Source organism: Poecilia latipinna, unplaced genomic scaffold (genome assembly GCF_001443285.1).
Source record: "Poecilia latipinna isolate Pla-1442-1.1 unplaced genomic scaffold, P_latipinna-1.0 Scaffold1990, whole genome shotgun sequence".
Lineage (NCBI taxonomy): Eukaryota > Metazoa > Chordata > Actinopteri > Cyprinodontiformes > Poeciliidae > Poecilia > Poecilia latipinna.
This window is the reverse complement of record NW_015114606.1, coordinates 47,808-62,839: the sequence shown is the minus strand read 5'-3', so window position 1 is coordinate 62,839 and position 15,032 is coordinate 47,808. Positions and strand designations below refer to the sequence as shown.

Here is a 15,032-nt window from a genome sequence, read left to right as displayed (position 1 = left end):
ACGGTACAGAAGGGCTACCAGGACCTGCACTGCAGCTACCTGACGTAAAGCCAGGAGAAGAGAAAGTATTACAACCTTCATGGTGAAACTGTATATAAAAGTATCAACAGTAAAAATCCTTGCTAGCATTTACTGTAAACAATGAGTTAGAGAGAGAAAAGAGAAAGAGAAGATACATATTTCCTTTTTTTTTTTTTTTAACAGAAGATTAAGTCATTTTTCTTTCTTTGTCTGGAAACATTCCCTTCACATTTTTTTTCCAAGCTAAAATCCAGATCATTAACTCCTTCATGTTTTTGCTTCTCTTTTCTCCGCACAGTTTGAATCTGTCGGCTCTCTCCGAAGCTTTTCTTGGTTTCACTCGCGCTCGCACCCACACGTACACAACAGAAGAAAAACAATAAACATCCTATCAAAATCCAGACAATTACAGGAATGCTCGATAGTGGAAGTAAACAGACTCTTGCTGCGTTTTCCTTCTAAAGCACCGCTTTCCCGGCCTGACGTGCAGCTTCCTGACCGCGAGAAAAAACACACACCCCTCCCCCGTCATCCATGACGGCAAATCATGGAGAGCGGCTTTAAGGAGACGGAAGTATTTTGCGCGTTAAGTTTGGAGAACACCTGACTGTAAGACTTTTGACTCTCTACGACTTGCTCCTTATATCTGGGTTTGGACGGGCTGCCCCGGCGGCGTGTAGGGAGGTGGCGCCGGCGAAGGCTTTATCCCCCGGGTCCGCATGTAGGAGAGGAACTGGTCCGGGATCTCGGCCAGGACGTCTTTGGCGAGCCGGGCCATGCTCAGAATGTGGTTCCCACTTCTGTCGATGTAGTCTCTGAATGGAACAAACTGGAAGGTAAAAACGAACAAAGAATTACTGGAAAGATTCGGAAAAACCGTCAGCGACATAAACGGCAACTCGGAGTTACCGTAAGTTCAAATTTCTTAGCATCTCTGGCTACTTTAGTGCATACAAAGCCCTTAGCATATCTTCCTTCTCTGCTAAAGAACTGGCAAAAGAAATTTCACAGCACAGTTTTCTAGTGTATAGCAGGCGGCGAATGTGAAACAGAAAAATAAGCAATAAAAATGAATAAAAGTCAATCATATCCTTTTGATTTGGGTCTAATTCTAGTCATTTTGCAGTTCCAGCCGATGCCTCAGGTTCAAAATTCAATGTCTGTTTTATTCTGGTGCTGTATACATGTTTAAACATTTTTACACGCAATACAAAGAGGACGTGTATGTAAATCCAATAATTTAACCACGAGTGTCACTTCACCTCATGACAAGGCGAAGAAGTTTTCACTGTGGTTTTATGAAGAATGACTGCACACATACTGTCTATACGGTCTAAAACATGATTAATAGCAACAACAACAACAACAAAAAATCACAGATCAAAAATATTCCTTTATTTTATTGGATGTTTCCACCTGCAGTAACAAGATCCTATTGCTGCTCATGCCTCACCATGTCATTTGAGTTATTAACTTGCTCATAATGAGAATCTGCAGGCTGAGCTGGAGCAATACTCCAAGGGTGAAACCAAGTTGTTTTTTTCTTCTTCCCCGTACGAAGACATTGAATGTGTGCGTATCCGCTTATTAAAAAGCTGGCTAATGAGCATCCGTGTGTCTGTATGGGAGGGTGCCAGGCAGCGCGGTCTGATGATGGCGACATAAAGGTCACAGTCAAACAAACTGCTCAGTCTGACCGCACGTCTTTTCTTTGCATCGGTGCCGGGATATAGCCTGAATCCGACTGGTATTACTAGTGACGTTTTCCAGCGCAGCAGCAGTAAAAAAAAAAGGGGGATGTGGATAGGTAGGAATGAAAAAAAGAAAAAGGTTGTAAATAGGATTAAAGAAATGAGTGCTTAAAATATAAATGTTGAAATCTAAAGAAGCCAAAATGCTTTCTTGGCTTTTCCAACACAACATTGGGACAGAGTTGAGCTGCAGGTCTCTATTCATCTACTTTAATGAGAAGGGGTCAAGAGGTGGCTCTTTGTGTGCGTCTGTGTCAAGGTTTTCCAGTGAGAGTCTGGTGCACCCATGGGCACCAGATTATGTTATAAAGAAAGGGAGGGAAGCAGGAAAAAAATACATACCTTACACACACTCCAGAAAATATCAAGGATACATAATCACCAAATTATATACATAAAAAAAAACATTGAAGTTTTAGTATAGATTTGGACAATATCACAGTTTCTGAAGAGGCACTTCACTGAAAAATTAAGCAAAGAAGCGAGGATAAAATGGATACTGAAGCCAATATTTAGTGACATTTCTACAAACATGACCTCAATTTAATGACAGCTTTAATCCAGAATGACTCCAACCACAGAACAAAACTGTGCTGCAACCTTAGACACAGTTAGATTTGAAACCGTCATGACATTTGAGATGGAAAAAAAAGGGACTGATTACCTGAACAATGTCTCTCTCTGCAAATCTTCCCCTGGATGAGATTCGGACTTCATCGCCATCCAACTCCACCATGGCTGAGAAGAAGATAAAGCGTTAAACCACAACCTAAATTATAAAAGGCGTGCAAGTCAGTTCCGGAGGCTGAATTCTAATCTAAGAGTGTAACTTGAAAATGTTTTTTTGTCGTATTAGGTACGGCTTACCATCAAATTCTGCTGGACCGACCCCCACAATAATAATTGACATTGGGAGACATGAAGCCTACAACACAGAGAGAGAGAGAAAAGCAGAGCCATAGAAGATTAAAACAGTCTCCCAAACTTTGCATTTGTTTAAGCAGGATATTTATCCCTTAAATGTTTTTCAATTGCACAAAGAAATCAGAAGACCAGCCACTGTTAAAAGAAAAAGTTCAAAGTACTGGTTCAACTAGTTAAAAGATGGAGACATAAAATAACTGCAGAGTCGCATTATAACACATCTGACTAACAAACAGTTTGATCATCAGCTGAGCAACACTATTTGATCTCACGCTACAATAACTAGATGCCTTACTCACCTCAGCATGCTTAAAGCTCAAAACAAAACTGACCTCATGACCTACTTCCTGACTGACATGGCTAATATTCTCTGAGCAATTAGCGTCATTGCCTGACGGTCAGCTGATCCTTGAAAATAAAATATGAATTGACAAAAAAAAAAATGACATGGCGTCCTCCCGGCTAAAAGCAACAAGCCATGTTCTGAAGAAAACGTTCATACTGTATCCATAATAATAATAATAATGAACTTAATTTAAACGCGATTAAATTAGATAAATTGTTCCGTATTATGCATTTTATTTTCCAGTAAACACACAAAGGCCCCGTTGATGCTTGGCGCCGTGCGCTCGGTCTGAGCGGGGGTTTGTGTGAGTGTTTGGTGTGCGTCTCCCTCCGCCTGCAGTGCCGTGTGGGTTGAGACATCGCAGTCACTCACGTTACAGATAAGGAAATCTACAAGAGCGGCTGAACTCACTGACAGCCTGCAAATGACAAGAGTTTACGTCGTGTTTGTGGGTAGAGCTTTGAAGGGTGTATTATAAGGAGGATATCAATGGTGTGTGTGTGTGTGTGAGAGAGTGTTCAGTGTATCTGAGTAATGATCCGACCTCAGGCAGAAGAGAGAGACAGATGATCCTATCTAAACATGTCGGGGTTTTTTGTGTTTCCCCTCAGTAAACGTTCCCCTTTGGGCCTCTATTCCCTGTAGTTTGTCTTTTTCACCTAATGTCTGTCCATTTCCAACCGTTTTACTCTCTGTCGTTACGTTGTCTCTCTACATTTTACAGCCCGTGTTTCTTTCAAAGGCTCGGGTCGCTGGCTTAACAGGAACCCCTTCGCTTTGTTTGTATTCTACGCGACACTCTTTCCTCTGGAGCTCGCTTTGAGTCGACAGTGATGGAGAGGACAGGGGAGGGGTGGAAAGCACACCGTTAGAGGAATATGTAACTAATAAAAAAAAAAAAGAGAGAAGAGTAAAGGCTCTCTTGTTACATAACATCTCTAGTGGCAAAGCAGGAAAAGGAAGATCATTTCTCTTGACAGCTTCTCTTCTTCTTCAGCTCGACTTTTGCTTCTGGATGATAAAAATAACTGATAAATGCCATAATGTGTGATTTTTTTTCCTGACGTCTCTCTGTCAGTAAAGTTAGAAGCTGATAATTATCCACAAAACAAGCTGATTAGAAAATAGCAACTTGTTTTTTAGCCGTCATTCAGAGAGTGGTGTATGTAATCAGGAGCGACGGGAAAATAACCCAGAAAACAAGACGGCGGCAGTGGATGTTGGTTTAATTAAAGTCTGAATCTGATGAAATGTGCTCCAATGGAAGCCGAGGGATCCAAAGAAAAACGTGAAAAAATAAAAAAAAAATTAATAGCCGACTTCTAATGAATTCAACTGATGCTTTTAATGAGTGGAAGCTATTGCTGATCAGATACTAAAGTAATCTGATATATTGAATATACATGATTTCTTCTTCTTCTTCTTGACGTATCTGGTTCTGGTATGTGGTAGGTCATCACTAGCATGTAGAGGTTTTAAAGTTTTTAACCAGAACTTTAAATATGAGAATATGAAATATGAAACCCAAGTTTCTGCTTGGGTTTGACAATGTTATTGTGCAAAGTCCAATTATTTCTTCATGTGTCATGTTTTCCTACTGAATAAAGGAACTTAAATTACTTTCTTTTTTTTTAAAGATGAGATGATGCTACTGCAATAAAAACATTTATTTAAAGGCGTTTGTACAAAATTTTACAAGGATTTTTAATATCTTCATGGACATTGAACACAATCTATACGTAATTACTAAAATAAAAGAAAATAAAAAAAACAGTTCGTGTCACATTAATCAACTCCATTTTATAATAAAGTCCACAGCCTTCTGAAAAAAATAGATTAATATTTAGTATATTTACTACATTTTACTGCATCGTTCATTAAGTTTACGAAGCAGAATCATCATTGAGGGCAATCATGCTGGAAATCTGAGCTTTACATTTGAAATGAGTGTCAGACTTTACCAGTCGAGAAGTGAAGAGTCCAGTTTACTCACATTGACAATTGACTCCTTCGTTTGGGCCATGTCCGAGATAACGCCGTCGGTGATGATGAGCAGCACAAAGTACTGAGAACCGTCCTTCACAGAAGCAGCGTATCTGGAAACAGAAGCGCAAAAATAACTAGCTTTTAGCTTCGTACAACAACCTAGAGCTCTTAAGATGAAGAGCACTTGGGTCGTGCGGCAAGAGGCACACAAGCCAGCTCAAAACCAGATTAAGGCTGAGGAGTGGCCTAGTCAAAGTTTGGATTTAAATCTGACTGGAATGGTGTAGTACAATCTTTGTCCAACAACGCACTAACGTTGCAAAATTAAAAGATGTCCACAAAGTGGTTGATTTATGGGTAAATACTTTTTAACATGAGGCCATGTTAGTTTGGATGGTCCATTTCTCATTACAAATGTTTGTTTGACCACAGAAAAGCAGAAAAACAGAAGACATCTCTTCTGAACCTTGTTGGCACGTTCACTCCTGTGAAGACGGACAGTCCGCAATGGTTTCCAAACTGTTTGGAAACGACCTTGTAATGGTTCCCAGATTGATGTGCACTTGCAGCTTCCTCGCTAAAGTCACGGCTAATGTCTTTTCACCTTGGTATTGTTCTATGCAAAGTGGTTCTTGCATACAAACTGTGTTTTTTCCCCACATCTATGTACGTCTGCATACTTATTAAGTCTAATAAAGTGCTTTATCTGAGTGGCCTTAATAGTGGGTGATCACAAAGCAGGAGCAAGCCTGATGTCATGCATCAATATTCAGGTCTTTTCTCACAAACCCTGCTTTCGTCTCGTCATGCCAGTGAGATTTCAGTAAATTATCACTCAGATCTGTGAAATAACCTGATGAGACATCACTCGGGTGCACCGCTTTAATTACATCCTTGTATGAAAAGTTTCTTAATGTGTTTTTCAGAGAACTTTGACGCGCCAGCTCTCCTTCCCTGCAGCATGATTTATGCTCTCATCGCGGCGCAGACAGAAACAAACATGTAATCAACTCCTTAAATAAAAACACTTCTTGTTAGCTACCTGGCAACACTCGCCTCACAGAGCTCATTATGGAAAAAAAAATAAGCCGGGAGAGTGTGTTTGGAGTCGGTGCACCCGCGCGTTGTTTCGCACATACTCCAAAGAAATCCATTACATAAGCAGTGGTGGAAAACATGCGAGTGGAGGAGCAAAGAAAAGTTGCTTTAATTACACTACAACTCCAAAAAGCGAGTGTTTGTGGTACCTGGCGACGTGGTTGATGACGGGGGAGAAGTTGGTGGGTCCGTAGAGCTGGACGGACTTGAGACTCTGGTAGTAGGCCTCCATTACACCCTCAATGCCTGCGCAGTACGGGTTCTGAGGGTTACCGTTCTGAAAACGCGAGAAAAGGTCAGTTATTGCAACATCTTGGACGAGCAAGTGAAGGAGACGGAGCAATGAAACGTAACTGAATCCTTAAAGGGGCAGGATTATGTTAAATCTATGTTTTAAGCTTTACATCATGTTATGATGTTATTCCATCACCAAAAGCCGCCTCACAGAGCATCCCTCTTCCCACTCAGCTCCTCCAGACTAGTTGCAGCAATTAGCAAACATCTAGTGGAACTGCACGTCTGCTGGTAACAGTAACAGTTCCTTTTTTGTGCTACACAATGGCACAATGTATCTGAAAAATACATAGTACTGACTCTTTAAGAAACAAGCAAAGAGACTTTAATTCTCTCTGTTCAGAAAAGGGTTAAGTTAAGCCTCATAAATTACTAATCCAAGCCTGCTTTAAGCTTCCTAATAACTTTCTTATAAAATATCAACGTTTAAAAAGTTTTGCTTATGCGCATAAAGAAAGTCCGACAGCAGAATTTAGATCATGTCCCGGCCTTCCACTCACCAGGGCAAACTCATGGGACACCCGTCCGTCCGGCGGCAGCTTGGCTCCGAAGCCCAGTGCGGGGAACATCTTGTCGCTGTCGTAGTCCTGAATGATCTCGCCAACCGCCTTCAGGGCCATGGCGTAAGCGTTCAGCTGGTACGGGCTCATGTAGTGGAGAGAGGTGGGCTGGGCTGGGTTTCCTATGAAACGCAAAAGGCGTGCAGGACCATCAGAAATTCAAAGATTGCGAGCTGATATTTTGCGACCCATCGGTTTTCTGAATATATTTTACTGTGTCGAGGAAAAAAGTTGGGAATTTGGTCAGGGAGCAAGTTCAAAATTGGGTTAATGAGTAAACGCCTTAAAAGACGTAGTTGCTTCACAGACGCAGCGCTAATGTAAAGTTTATTTTGACCTTCCAAGTTGTGACTTATGTCAGCGGCTCGCTTGCTCATAAAAACATTTCCTGACAGACCCACAGGATCATGTGCACCAACAGTTCAGACTCATCGGTCCGTCCACTGCTTGAAAGCATTTGCTACATTTAACAGAACTTAGCTTAATTGCTGCCCCCTGTTCTGAATGGCTGGAGCTCAACCCTAAATGCATAACTCACTCCATAATCAACACCATCTTAGCCTGTTAGCGCGCTGAGCTTTAGCTGCCAGGTGTGATGGAGGGGGGCCATTAAGGAATACTTGATTTCTCCATTTGCATATGTTTGAATAAATTTCCCTTATGTGCTCAGGGTTTTTTTTTTTCTGTCTTCAGGCAGCTCTCTAAGTGTGAATGTGTGCACGGTTCAAGTGTGTCCTCACCGTTGGACGCTGTGAAATCAATGGCCACCGTGAAGTTGATCTGGGTCCTTTGAAAACAAAAGGAGACACCGTTTATTAGTCAGGACATGGCAGGTATTGACAGCACCGGTCGGGAGAGACCGACGCCTCATTCGAAATCAAAAACACTCCACAACTTGTTGACCTCTAGAAGCATCATGTGGTTAGGCAATCTGTCATGGCAAATCCTCAACGCTGCCGCTTGTACACTAATCCTTGGAGTCAAACCCCAATCGGGTCATCATCCTTGTTACCTTCACATGTCAATGAAAAGCAGAGAAATCTCTTTGAGCCCAGAGTTAATTGCCCTCATGTTCAAACTAATGTGTACAAAGAGTAGACATAATCACCCCAACAGGGTGCGACTGTCATGGTCACATTGTTTTTTGTTCCAAGTCAGTCTTGTGCTTTGCTTGGACTGGGCTTGGGCCCCCGGGCAAAGATACGTCATATCACCAGTCAATCTCCAACAACTGGTCTGGCAGCACTTGATGTAGCTTTTAATATAAGTGTATTAAATAAGTAGAAAACCAAAGGAATCAGTAATGGTGGAAGCACCGTTTTTCACAGCCATGAAAACACTATTTAGCTACTTTACTCAATCACCGGAAAATAACAGGGCTTTTTCTCGGGGACAGCTGTAGGGACACGGGGTCAGCAAGTGGATTCTGGTCCAGGTCCTCATGTTGGCAGACAGAAGCTCCATCCGAGCAGTCTAAATTATTCATGTTCCTGTTCCTCTCCTGCCACACCTCTGGCCGTCACAGATGCACAAATGCTTGACAGAACAACTCAAACTGTGAGGGGAAAAAACCGGGACGAGGTGAACTTAACGGCAACGAGGAACGAATGTGTTACAACCACCACAAAGGAAACTTAACTGAGTGCAATAATCATCCATATTCCTGCATGATCTGCTTTAAACACATTTGAGTTTGTTAGTACGAGTCATTTAAAGTCTACTGATGAGTCAGTCTGAGATTCAGAGCCATCCAGATCCGATTTTTATAAAGCTCTGACCTTACTCCATTGATATTAGCAGATTCTAATTTCATTTAAGAGCTATAATTAACCACACTGATGTTTTGTGTGTGTGTGTGTGCTTCTAGGCAACCCAGTCAAATCATGCGTGAAAGAAAAGTCATTGTTAAAGTGGGTTTTACTGTTTCCACTCAAATTAAAGACAGATTTGTTAGCTGACATTTTCCCCCGTCTTTAGATTTAATAGCCGGCGTCTAGGTAATACACCTGCACGATTGGATTTAAAGAGGTTGTATTGGAAAAGCAAAAATAAATGAACAAATTACTGCTTTGTGTTTTTAATAAAAAAAAACAAACAAAACAAACAAAAAAACTAAGTCACCTGAAATCTGGTCCATCATTTAGTCTGCAGTTTTTTTCTTTTTTGTTCAGGAAAATGATTTTGCACTTTTGACCGTGCAAAAACAGTGCTTTCTTATTCCTTATGCATCACCATCAGTGACATTGGAATACTAAAAAACACTTCTAGTCGCTTCACACTTTTTAATCTTCACACTAAAAAGTCACTTAGAACTTCTAAGTAAAGTGCAGCCCTTCAAATGCTAATATGCGTCTTGTTTATCTGGCGCGTAACACGCAGCTGATGCAACGCACAGTCACTCCATACCACTGATTCACTGATGCTGATGGAAAGCGACACTTTGCCAGGAGAAGCAGGGAGGTCGTAAACCATACAGGACAAGAAGTAGATCCTGAACGCTGTGAAACGACGCTTGGTTTGGGGAGCGCCGGAAAACAGACCTGCTGCTGAGTACTGTGGCACAGCAGCTCAGATTAAAAACTCTCCTGCTTCCCAAAATGTTACTGCATTTTCTGGAACTCTGAGTTTACATTAGCGCCTCGCCTAGAGCCAATATAAATAAAACATATGTGCTTCCTATAAACTTAGTGGTCAGGAGGGAAATACTGCATGGGATATGTAAAATAGTACAAACTCTAAGGAAGGACAGGGCGATGTGCCTTAAAAATAATTATTTTCCTTGCTTTCGTTTATAAATAGCAGGAAATATTTTTTAAAAAGTGGATTTTTTTTCAATCAACCCTTCTCTTAGTTGTGTTTTGGAGCATCAGGGCCCAAGAATATTATGAGGATATAGTCATAATATTAGCTGAATAAAGACACAAATTTACCAGAACATCTTAAAGTTACCAGAAAAAACTCAATTGAAATGAAAAAAGCATCTTGAGTCATGCAGATATGACGTGACCTTTCTCTGAAATGGACTAATTTGAAGCTGACGAGTTCAAATTTGCAGTAATGCCTCATCAGTAGCCAATACAAACGTATAACTTCACAAGACGCTAATGTTCCTCATTTAAGTTTTTCTTTAATTTGTCATAAAATGAATACTTCATTCTCCTCATACTACAGTTTTACAGCTTTATTGTCGTGTGACTATCATATTACCTACTACCACTGTATTCTTGTAATCTGATTTTATTCTCGCATTAGAGAAATATAAAAACACTAGCCCCGTCCTAATATTCTGTCGTAAAATTGACCTGAATTCAAAGTCCAAATAAATAGCAGCTGCAAGCAAAACAAGCTTGTCAAACAAAAAGGATGGATGTATTTACCATTTACATAGGAACATAGAATACAGTCTGACATTTGTTCACTGAAAGCTTTAACATGAGAATATTCCTGCCTAAAAAAAAAAAAAATGGCCAAAACTTTAAATCATGTTCAGAAACAATGTTTCCTTGCTCCTCCGTGCCGGGGTGAAGTGTGCATGCATGAGTGCGCTGAGCGACCTGAAAACAGCATCAGATGTTGAGGGAAGTGACCTCTCCTGATGAGAGGCAAGCAGATGTTTCTTGTTGGACAGCGTCCACATGGCGGCAGAAGAAGCCAAACGCCCGATCACTTTGACTCCCCTACATCAACCTCGGTTGTCACCTTCACTTTTACACCATGGGTGGCTCCTGTAAACTAGGCCAGACTTCTGAGGGCTCAACTGGCCACAAAACCACCTGATTTCTTGATTAATCTCTCATACAGTAGACATGTGTAACACTGTAATCTTCATGTTGTTTTTCAACAGTTAGGCTAACAAGTTTTGGAACTTATTCTTTTATAGAATATAATTTAAAGATGTTTACAGGACAGACAAATGAGCTGAGATTAAAGAAAAGGCCTGAATATTCCTAAATTTCATTTTCTCTTCCATTGTTTAAAAGTTACCTCCTTTTTTAATTTCCTTGTATCCTAGTGTCGTTTCCTCCTTTTTACTTTGGGTCTTTCCTTCCTTTAGTTTTCTACTTTGTTTTTGCTCTTCTACCTTCTGTATTTCCTTTGTTGTATCCTTCCTAGTGTCATTTCTTCTTTTATTAATGTCATTTGTTTCTTCCTTTTTGTATCTTTTACCCTGTTTTCAATTTATTCCTTCCCTGTCTAAGATTTTCCTTCATTGAATTTTCCCTTTCTTCCCTCTTGTTTTGTGTCTGCCCCTCTTTTCTTTCTTCTCTACTTCCTACCTCGACTTATTTCTTTTCCTTTCCTTGCAATCTTCTGGCCTCACGTCTTTGTCCGACATCTCTCATTTCCTTCCTTCCTTCCACGTCGTGCTGATTACATATTTAAAGTTTGTCCACTGCAGAATTTTGTGTTAATAAATCCATACTTAACATTAGTGTTTTACATTGTAGGATGAACATAATGGACTGTTTCAAGTTTCCAATTAAGCCTGGTGTCTTTTCAAGGAGCTGCCTTGTTTGCCATTTTTTCCTCTTTGATTTTATTTTTTTGTCTGCTTCTCCCACTAATGATAGCTTCTCAGAAAGATGACAGTGCCAGCAGAGTTCCCTCCTGCCTCTATTCTGGTTTCTATGCTCAATTCACAAACCAAACAATATCTGTCACGTTGAGTGACAGAGCGGTCTTCAAAGACGGTGTTAAAAATGAAAGATATCGGCAACAATTCATCACTTCATCATCACTCCGGCACAAAACGGGGCTTCTTTGTTACAATTCATGGGTAGCGCCATCAAAGGGAAGGAAAAGCATGAGAGCGCCGTCAATCCAGACTTACGGAGAGCGCTTTCAAATCAGTCATTTATGCTAATCCAACCAGCAGGTCTAGTTCCTAATTAGGTTCAATTGAACAATTAGCTGATTAGGTTGAAACTGCAAAAAGGAGCCGTCAGTCAGACGACAAAGAACCAGCGACGACAGAAGCAGGTAGGGAAAAGAGACGGCAGTCCATCTGGACAGGTAGGCACAAGGAAAATGCTCAAACGGAGGAATGTCTGGGTGCATGTTCACACTTAAATGTGCATCTTTCAGTCTGTGCGCACAAACAAACATGCTGTCAGCCCATTACGCAATTGGACTAAGTGCGACAGGACCATTACGGTCCATTTAGGCTGCAAACAGAGAAACCGCACTTGGCTCCTAATTTACCCACACAAGGGTGTTGGAGCATTCAGCTTACACACTCTCAATGCAGTGCCAAAAAAGACGGGGGGAAAAAAAAAAAAAAAAAAACACAAAGTGGCTGAGAAATCCACACTCGGGGAGAAACTGATGATGGAGGACGTCTCCTTTAGCAGACAGTGAGTGTGTGAACGTATAAGTGGACAGGCGGTGGGAGCTCAGGCTTGCATTTAATAACTGAAAACACGTTTCAGTTGAACTGGATAGCTATGGCATCTAAGTATTACACTAGTATCTCCTTGCAATCTCTCTCTTTTTTACCCTGCCACTTGCAGGTTTCAACAACTCAAATTTAAGACATTTGTAGGACCATTAAGAGTTAAATTTAAGACCTGTATCGCAACAGATGTACTATAAATGTAAAAAATGTGCACTTTGCTAGCTGGCTAGCAAATGTGATTAGCAGCTAGTTACCTGTAGCTGCCCCCTTGAGTCACAGAGCGCAACAAAGATGTCTGCATGCGACTCAAATTTTTGTCTGACAGAAACTTAAATACATGTGATGAATGTATTAAAGGCCAAGAAATTTTCATAACTGAATTTTAGCTACATAAATTTAAGACTGCGGTGACTCGCTGTTCTTCAAAAAAAATAAATAAATAAAAATAATTGAGGATCATCAAGAAAATCTAAAAAAAAGAAGCAGCGTGTTGTTTTTATTCCTTTGGGTCTGTGCCACAAAACAATCCAAACCCACAAAACCGTTTCAAAAAACTTTTATGAATAGATGAAAAACAAGCTACAAGCTAGCCAACTTTTTTTTGGTAGCCTGTAAACACAAGTGCATCAGTGGCATTTTCTGTTAAAGCTGTAGACACACACTCTCTCCTTTGACAGTCTCCCCCTCTGTGACTCTAATGAAGGCAGAGTGTGTAGGCGAACATTTACGCCATGCCTTACTACACACGGTCAACGCTCCTGCGAACCATACGTCCACAAGCGCCCTGCACAGAGACGTCAGGATGAACGCATGGAAGCCGCTACATACCAGGACGCAGACACACAAACACTGATCTGTGTGTGACTTGGGGTCAGCTCATCCGTCAGTCTCTCTATCTCTCTCTCTTTCTCTCCCCCACCATCCTTTCGCTGTCGCCCTCTCACATGCAAATGTACACTTTTCCGCCCGACTCCCTCACATAGAGGGATCATTATCTTTGGCACTTTGCAGACACGCCGTCATGGCGGGCTGATTATCGAGACAGGGATGGCGCTCGGCACGCCAGCCCTCGTTAACAATGCGGCCTCTGCAGTTTGCGGCGGGCGCTTACCCTCCTTTGATGTAGTCCAGAAAGGTGACTTCGACGTCCACGAGGAAGGACAGCAGCGTTACCTGGAGACGATAGGGTAACAGTCAACGATCCCCGACGGGACATATGTGGGTGTTTCTCTCTAATTTAATAAAAAAAAGTCCAGTTCTATTTAACGGGATGAAAGAAGCTGTGGGACGTGAAGCATAAAATCACATTTCAGGTCTTTTAAACTCAGCTCAATGCACTGAGGGAGGAAAAAAAACTGAAGCAGAGTTTCTGGCTTACTGTTCCAGAGTTTTTGTAGTTTTTCTTCTTTCCTTTTTTCTTGGCATTTACCACCTGTAAAAGGGGACAAGATGCACTAGTTTAAAACTTCACTCATGCAGCAAAGCAGAAATTCCTACACATTTACATCCAAAATCATTTTAATTTATATGTAAAATAAAAAAGGGATATTTCTACTGTGAGCAGGCTTTAAATATGGAACCTGCAGAGAAAACAGAGACTGTGAGGGAGGAGAAGAAGAAGGACAGCAGGGAAGGTGAATGACAAGTAAGGAAAGACAGGATGAATACAAAAAAGGAAAGAGAGGAAGGACATATATAAAAGAGGGAAAAAGGAAGAGAGGAAGGAACCAAGGAAGGACAGGTAGAGAAGTAAGGACACAAGAAAGCAACAAGGGAAAAAATGAAAGACAGAAAGAAAGGAGGTAGGCAGGGCAAGGAAAGAATCAAGAAAGGTAGTGAGGAAGGACAGAGGGGAGGAATAAGGACACTAGAAAGCAAGGAAGAAAAAAAAGGATATAAAAGAGGAAGTACAAAGAAAAAATAAGGAATATAAGAAAAAAGGGGGTAAAGAGGAGACAAGAAAGGAAAGAATGAAAAAAGGAATGCAAAACACAAGAAGACGTAAACAAAAGGAAAGAAAGAAGGGAAGGACGGAGTAAGTAAAAGTAAAAAGCCAAAAGTAATAGTCATATATCTAAAACACTTTGTATGTATAGACCATAAAGTGGACAGTCAAACACAAGGATGTTTAAAAATAAAAAAGATAAATTGCATCTTTTCATTTACCTAATTAAAAATGATTTTAAAGCAGAAAAGTCTGTAGCTGCTTTTTAAAACATTCAACTGGATCAAGGCGACAGAATCCATAACTTAGGATTTAAAACATCCGTGTCCTCTGGCCTTGGTTTGTACCACAAACCAGATCACCAGGTGATCCATCAGGAGTCATGGGTTTTTGTGATTCCAGTTTTATTGGCCTTTGTTTATGTTTGTCATTTAGGTCTTTCTGTATTAGTTTGTTCCTTTGTGTTGAGTTTGTTAGCAAATAAAGGCAGAACAGCAGATGTTCTTTGGGAGGTGAGACACGACCAATGAAGAACAAAATGGAGGCGGAAGGACACAAAGGAGAAAAATCCCATCTCTAATCTGCAACATTTTGTGCAACATGTGCAAAATTAGTGTGAATTTATAAGACAAACAGACCTTAGATGCTCTCCTCGGATACATAAAGCTCAAGCTCTTAGTCCATCTTCAGCTGTTGCCCTCAATTGGTGCCG

The 15,032-nt window shown here is 40.9% G+C and overlaps 1 protein-coding gene across 1 annotated transcript in view; it reads right to left on the bottom strand.

The window, feature by feature from the left end:
- Window positions 1-249: 249 nt before the first annotated feature.
- The window catches only part of LOC106935627 (copine-8), a 49,258-nt gene continuing 34,475 nt past the window's right edge, over window positions 250-15,032 (bottom strand). Inside the window, exons 11-19 of the mRNA XM_015016180.1 lie at window positions 13,754-13,807; window positions 13,487-13,548; window positions 7,721-7,767; window positions 6,921-7,102; window positions 6,276-6,403; window positions 5,036-5,138; window positions 2,640-2,697; window positions 2,437-2,510; window positions 250-850 (exon numbers count right to left, since the gene is read on the bottom strand). Coding sequence (XP_014871666.1) covers window positions 662-850; window positions 2,437-2,510; window positions 2,640-2,697; window positions 5,036-5,138; window positions 6,276-6,403; window positions 6,921-7,102; window positions 7,721-7,767; window positions 13,487-13,548; window positions 13,754-13,807 — 897 coding nt within the window. The 3' untranslated portion in view covers window positions 250-661. The remainder of the gene's footprint in view (window positions 851-2,436; window positions 2,511-2,639; window positions 2,698-5,035; window positions 5,139-6,275; window positions 6,404-6,920; window positions 7,103-7,720; window positions 7,768-13,486; window positions 13,549-13,753; window positions 13,808-15,032) is intronic.